The sequence below is a fragment of the Suricata suricatta genome, chromosome 12, assembly GCF_006229205.1.
Source record: "Suricata suricatta isolate VVHF042 chromosome 12, meerkat_22Aug2017_6uvM2_HiC, whole genome shotgun sequence".
In the NCBI taxonomy this organism is placed as follows: Eukaryota; Metazoa; Chordata; class Mammalia; order Carnivora; family Herpestidae; genus Suricata; species Suricata suricatta.
This window is the reverse complement of record NC_043711.1, coordinates 4911532-4918127: the sequence shown is the minus strand read 5'-3', so window position 1 is coordinate 4918127 and position 6596 is coordinate 4911532. Positions and strand designations below refer to the sequence as shown.

The following is a 6596-nucleotide window of genomic DNA, read 5'->3' as shown; positions in this document are numbered from 1 at the left end:
GATGAAGGTCTGCAGCCCCGGCTGCCCGGTGGCGGCCGGCCTCCCGGGCTGGCAGCCCACGACGGTGGCCACCGCGCAGCTGGGCCGGGCCTGCCCCGCGAAGCCCACCTTACAGGTGCCGGTGCCCATGTCGATGACCACCGCGTCGGTCTTCCGGGGTGACCAGTCGCCCACCATGCTGGGGGCCTCCTGCTGCAGGGTCTTGGTGGCCTCGATTGAGCTGGGGTTCACGCCGGGCCTGGGGGCCTCCGGGGAGGGCTGGGGCTTCGTGGTGCTGGACTGATTTGCGTCCATGGCTGCAGGTGGCTGCCCGCTTTCCTCGGGGTGCTGGGGTGTCAGGAGAAAAGGCCCAGGCACACATGCGGGGCGGGGGGGCGGGCCAGGGGTCTGTGACATCACCCTGCCGGCTGTCCGCTTCAAGAGACTTCACAATGCAGGGCTGGGGGCGGGAGGGGGCGGAGCCTCTCCCAGAAAGCTGTCAGGATACTCCTGTTCTGGCTTCCCCCTCAAAGTGGCAAATTGGGAGGAGCAGGCTAGAGGGCGCCCAAGGAGAGAATTCTGATCCAGAGCCCAGGACGCCCAAGGATCCTTCTCTTGGGACTTCTTTTAAAGCTCTTTATAGTGTGGTAAGGGAGGGCTGGCCACAGGCGCCCTTAGAATTTCATATTAAAATTAATTTCATCAAAATATTAACCCTATGGGGCACCTGGGTGGCTTAGCCGGTGAGGCATCTGACCTCGGCTCAGATCATGATCTCGCAGTTCGTGGGTTCGAGCCCCGAGTCCGGCTCTGTGCTGACAGCTTGGAGCCTGGAGCCTGCTTCGGATTCTGTGTCTCCCCTTCTCCCTCCCCCTCCCCTGCTCTGTCTCTCTCTCTCTCAGAAAATAAACATTAAAAAATAAAATATTAACCCTTAGAGTACGAATCAGAAGGTGGTTGGCTAGCTGGTGTGTCTTTCTGGCTTCCCGAAGGAAACAAAAGCCCACCCGGGGCCGGGGTGGGGGGCAAGGAGAGGCACAGACACCCCCCCATACTGTTCTTTGATCCTTCTGCTCTTCCCCACACCTGGAACAGTCTCCTCGCCCCATTCCTGCGGAGCCGGAATTTGCCTCTTCAAATCTCAGTAAAATGCTACCTCCCCGTGGAAGCCTTCCCTGATTTCCCTTCCTCCTCTCTACCAAATGGTGGTCGTGATGAAGGGGTGTCTGTCTTCTCTCCAGGGACTTCTGCTTCCCCTCAGTGGGAGGGGTCAGCGTGGGATGGAAGAAGGAAGCTCTCAGAAGGTATAAGGGCAGATTCAGGGGATTTCCCTCCTTCTTAGGGCTGATAATATTCCATTGTGTGTATACACCCCGTTTTGCTTATCCGTTCATCTGTTGATGAATTTGGATTGCTTCCACGCTCTTCCAGCTATTATGAATAATTCTGCCATGAATCTGGTTGTGCGAATATCTCTTTAAGTTTCTGCTTTCAGTTCTCCCGGGAATATATCCAGCCTTGGGAACTGCTCCACCATAAGGGAATTCTATTTTCAATGGTAAGTATTTTACAGTAGATAGAAGTATCAAATCAGCGTAAACTCACACAATGTTATATGTCAGTTACATCTCAATAAAGCTGGACGTGGGGAAGGACACTGCCCCTCAATAAGCAACTAAGTGGGGCACCTGGGGGGCTCAGTTGGTTGAACATCCGACTTCAGCTCAGGTCATGATCTCACGGTTCATGGGTTCAAGCCCTGCGTTGGGCTCTGTGCTGACAGCTAGCTCAGAGCCTTCTTCAGAGTCTGTCTCTCCCTCTGCCTCTTTCCTGCTTGCACTCTCTCAAAAATAAATTAAAAAAAAATTAAAAAATACAGCGAAGTAAATGAACATTTCCAAAATCCTGTATCGGACCACAAACAAGATTAAAAACTCAACCTCATTCTTGGGCCAGGATTAAATCTGGACACTGCTAGGAAATGACGCCTTCTTACTCCCATCTTCCTGTGGCATATTCAGCTCTAGTGCTGGAAATTTCTAGCATTACACACGCGCGCGCGTGCGCGCGCGCGCGCGCACACACACACACACACACACACACACACACACACACTTAATTGATTTGTTTTGACTAACAGGTGATTCTAACACCAAGAGAAATGGGTTTTGAGGCAACCCTGGCCCGCTGTGGAGGCTGAGACCATTCCTTCTTCCCCAACGCGCCCCCTTCTGGATAATGTAAGAAATGCAAGAAATGAACCCTTGTCCGCATTAAACACCAGCCCCTCCCCCTCCGGAACCCCCCCTTCCACCTGCTGCCACCATCTACTTTCTGTCGCTATGGATGTGACTCTTCTAGGGGTCTATGAATGGACTCCTACTTTATTTGTCCTTCCGTGGTTTGCTTATTTCACTGAGCACAATGTCCTCGCGGTCCCACTGTGTTGGATGTTTTGAGGGAGTATCAGGTTATTTTCTGCAGTGGCTGCACCACTTTACACTCCCACTGGCCATGCAGACGGTTCCAATTTCTCCACATCCTTAACACTGGTTTTTATCTTTTTAAGTTTTTTGTGTTTTGCTTTTTAATTCTAGCTACCATAATGAGTGTGAGGTTGTAATAGAGTTAAACATTTTTAAAATGTTTTTTATTTATTTTTGAGAGACAGAGACAGCACAAGCAGGGGAGGGGCAGAGAGAGAGGGAGACCCAGAATCAGAAACAGGCTCCAGGCTCCGAGCTGTCAGCACAGAGCCCGATGCGGGGCTCGAACCCATGAACTGTGAGATCATGCCCTGAGCTCAAGCCGGAGGCTTAACCGACTGAGCCCCCAGGCACCTCATAGAGTTTTAAGCATCAGCATGTTAGATTCATTTAGTTCAGACAGACTGTTCATAAAGAATTGAATAGCCCGTTCAGAGCCCAGCCTTTGGTATCCATGGTGATACAGGTGTGCCCAGAAGGGGAGGTACTTTCCATTATCCCACATCATTCAACAGATCTGCAGGATGGACTCTTGTGCCCTTAAAAAATATTTTGGTGAATTTAGGTTACAGCCAATGAAGACAAAAATAAACATCCCCCCCTTTTAAGAATCATCATGGTGAGTGAAAGGGGTGTCAGACGATAGCTTGGAATGGGGGTCAGGTCAATTCCCACCACATCTTGATGGTTCTGGGTTCATTTTTTCTGATGGGGAAATAAAAGCTCAGAGAGCTGAAGTAATTTGCCCCAAATCACGCAGCTGGGATGGTGCAGGAGCAGGATTTGAACCCAGATCTCTGAGATGCTGCTGTGGCTGAGCGTGGGTCTGGAAAATTGTGAGGTCTAAGATTCACCTGAAACAGTAGAAATGGAGGCCAGGCCTTCTTGGCCTCAGTTTCCCCTACTGTGTCTGGCACGTAATGGATGCAGACCCGTGGACACCATGGCAAACAGGACAGAGAGCATCATGATTCGAGGCAAGGAGGCAATGATGTGGTCAGGAGTACAGATCTGGAGCTGCTGGGCTTTAAACCCCACCCGTCCCCCCCTTTATAGAGAGAGGCAAACTACTAAAAAAAAAAAAAACCTTCTATGCCTCAGTTTCCCCACTAGCAGGTTGGAGGTAATAAAAGTACTGACTTCAAAGGGCAGCGATGTGGATGGACGCGTTGGTATTTGTGAAGTGTGCAGGTCGCTGCCTGGTGTGCCTAAGTGCTGCGTGGGGGTGACCAACTGCAGGTGTGGCGCGTGGGAGGAACCAAGAAGGGGAAACACCGAGCAACAGCTCTGGCGTGGAATTAGGGACCAAGATGGGCATTTCTCCTGAAAAAGCATTCGGGAGTGGGGGGTGGGCACGTCCTCCAGACTTCAGGTCAGGACCGCAGGCTTATAGGTCTGACACCTGCGCGGGCGGCCGCTGGAAGTCGAGTTGTTCAGCTTCCGGCCAAGAGGGGGCGCCCAAGAGCACCGGCTTCTCTGTTTCCTTCGGCGGAGTACTTTGATCAGCGATTCGCTCAGGGGTTCACACCTTGGTTGCAAATTAGGATCACCAGATGAACTTAAAAACAAATCTCCTGGCTGCCCCCGACCCCCAGACCATCTGAATCAGCAGCTCAGCAGATGGAGAGCAAGCATCGGCGATGGTTTAAAGCTCCCGGGAGATCTTAATGAGAAGCAAGTGGAGATCCGTTGATTTGGGTGGTCAGCATTTTCAAATTCCCCTTCCCCTCCTCTCCTACCCCCTCCTTTTTTTAACATTCTCAAATTCTTAGTTCGTCCTCCGCCTCCTCTTCTGCCCTCCCCCCCCTTTCAAAAACACTCTCAGATTCTTAATTCCTCCTGACCATCAGAAGTCTGGGGTTGTGAGAAGTTCTCTTGGATCAGCGGGTTCTCGTGCTTAAACGCCTATGAGAATCTTCAGGAGGGCTTGTTCTGATCCCGCCCAGAGGTTCTGATTCAGCATGTCCAGCCTGCCCCCCAGAGTCTGCATTCCTAAGAATCTTCCAGGTAAGGCTGATGCTCCTGGTTGGCCGGTGGACTTGGAGGAGTGTTGTCTGGAGCCTTGGGGACGTCTTGGAGACTAAAGAAAAACCTCTCACCACAAAGCTTTGTGTAGAGAGAGCTGAATGTTACTCTACAGGTAGCAGCTTGGATGACACTTGAGGGCATTATGCCACATGAGCAAGTCAGAGAGAGACAAACACTGTGTGATCTCGCTTCTACGCGGACCGAACAAAGCTGAGTCTGTAGAGACAGAGACTAGAATGGCGGTTACCAGGGGCTGGGGGGTAGGGGCAAGAGGGATGGTGGTCAAAGGGTACTACCTTCTAGTTAGGAGTAAGTCCTGCCGATCTAATGTGCAGGAGTCACTGTAGGTAACAATACTGTGTCACAGACTTGAAAGCGGCTAAAGGAGCACATCTGTTCTGGCCACAGAAATGGTGAAGATGTAAAGCACCTGGTGGTAACAGTGTTGCAACGGGGAGGTGTATCCACCATTGTACACCTTACACGCCACAGCCTTCCCTGTCGGTTATATCTCCTAGGCTGGGAAAATACAGGATAAAAGACCTGATTGACACAATGTTCCTATTGGTTGTCCAGGGTTTATCAAGACGGCTCCGGTAATCAGTGGTTGATTGTCTTTGTTTATTGTGTTTATGTTTTTTTTTTGAAGTTTTTATTTATTTTTGAGAGACAGAGAGGGACAGAGTGAGCAGGGGAAGGTCAGAGAGAGAGAGAGGGAGACACAGAATCGGAAACAGGCTCCAGGCGGGGGCTCGGACCCACGAACTGTGAGATCATGCCCTGAGTGGAAGTTGGATGCTTAGAGCCACACCCAGGCGCCCCGAGTGTTTCTGTTTAAGGACACATTTAATTTGCATTCTTGATCCTAGTAACACTGAAGTCACAGCCCGTGTCACGGTACCTCACGCCTGAATGGAGTGGTCCAGCACATGCATTTTCTCGGCAAGACACAGCACAGCCTTCTGTGAACCAAGGACGGAAAGTACAAAAACGTGAAACACGGGGCGCCCAACAAACCGTGAAGAGGGCACTTGTTCATGGTGTAATGCGAGCAGAACAGGAAAGCAGAGCACTGCCTTGATGGATCTCGGTGGGAAAGAAGCGTGTAGGCAGCTCAGAGTTTTTGCTGCTCTGTGCGTGTCTGCAAATGACCTCAAAAGTCCCAGAAGTACCGAGTTTGCGATTACAAATAACTTCAAGTAGGGCCCCTGGGTGGTTCAGTCCTCGAAGCGTCCGACTCTTGGTTTTGGCTCAGGTCACGATCTCACGGTTTGTGAGTTTGAGCCCTGCATTGAGCTCTGTGCTGCTGGCGGGGAGTCTGCCTGGGGTTCTCTCTCCCCCTCTCTCTGCCTTTCTCGTGTTTCTCTCTCTCTCAAAATGAATAAATAAACTTAAAAAAATTCAAGTAGGCAAAATCTCAAATATGAACTCTGTGAATAATGGGGATTGACTGCACACATGTACACACACATATCTACACTCTACACACACGCAAGTGCCTGTGTGTGTCCACCTCCCAATGCAGGCAACAAAAACACAACAAACACAACGGAAGCGCCCCGTGGATCTCTCCCCGGAGAGGGTCATGCTGTTGAATTGAGGGTGTTTCTCATACGGGAGAAATGCCACTTTTGCCGGGACCCAGGCTCCCCTTTCTAGCTCTGTTGAATGAGCAGCTGCAGCCATTCTTCAGTTTGGAGGCTGCCGCTCTGAGCTGACCCCCTTGGCCTGCAGTGTGAACCAACCATCACATTTTAAAAACTTCCAGGTGAGTCCGCTGTGTGCCCAGCCCTGCGAACCACTGATTACCTGGCCAATCTTGCTATAACCCCGGAGAACAGATGGAAAGGCTGTATTGATCGTGAGTTTTTACTCTATGTTTTTGATGTGTTGACATCTGGGGGCCTTGCTAACCCAGCAGAGACTCCCGTCCCAGGGCTGGCTCGTTCCTAGCAACGACACACATTTTGCCTGCCCGTGTGCCTTTCACGGGCCAACCATCCAATCTAGAGCCCACAGTCCCTACCCCCTGCTCTGTGGGGCTTCACCCTCGGGGCCACTGCCCTCCTCCACCGATCACCCCAGAGCCAGGTCCCAGATGAC

The 6596-nt window shown here is 51.4% G+C and overlaps 1 protein-coding gene and 1 long non-coding RNA gene across 4 annotated transcripts in view; one reads left to right on the top strand and one right to left on the bottom strand.

Moving 5' to 3' along the window:
- The window catches only part of ACTL9 (actin like 9), a 1276-nt gene extending 906 nt beyond the window's left edge, over nucleotides 1-370 (bottom strand). Inside the window, 1 exon segment of the mRNA XM_029918244.1 lies at nucleotides 2-370. Coding sequence (XP_029774104.1) covers nucleotides 2-294 — 293 coding nt within the window. The 5' untranslated portion in view covers nucleotides 295-370.
- Nucleotides 371-510: 140 nt separating this feature from the next.
- Nucleotides 511-6340, top strand: LOC115274826. 3 transcript variants are annotated; one of them, XR_003901280.1, is made up of 5 exons: nucleotides 511-626; nucleotides 1221-1283; nucleotides 1475-1537; nucleotides 2120-2219; nucleotides 6262-6340. It is a non-coding gene; the product is annotated as an uncharacterized LOC115274826 (long non-coding RNA). The 3 variants fall into 3 exon arrangements; XR_003901279.1 differs by lacking the exon at nucleotides 6262-6340 and having other exon boundaries at nucleotides 2120-2304; XR_003901281.1 differs by lacking the exon at nucleotides 6262-6340 and having other exon boundaries at nucleotides 1411-1537; nucleotides 2120-2304.
- The last annotated feature ends 256 nt before the right edge of the window (nucleotides 6341-6596 follow it).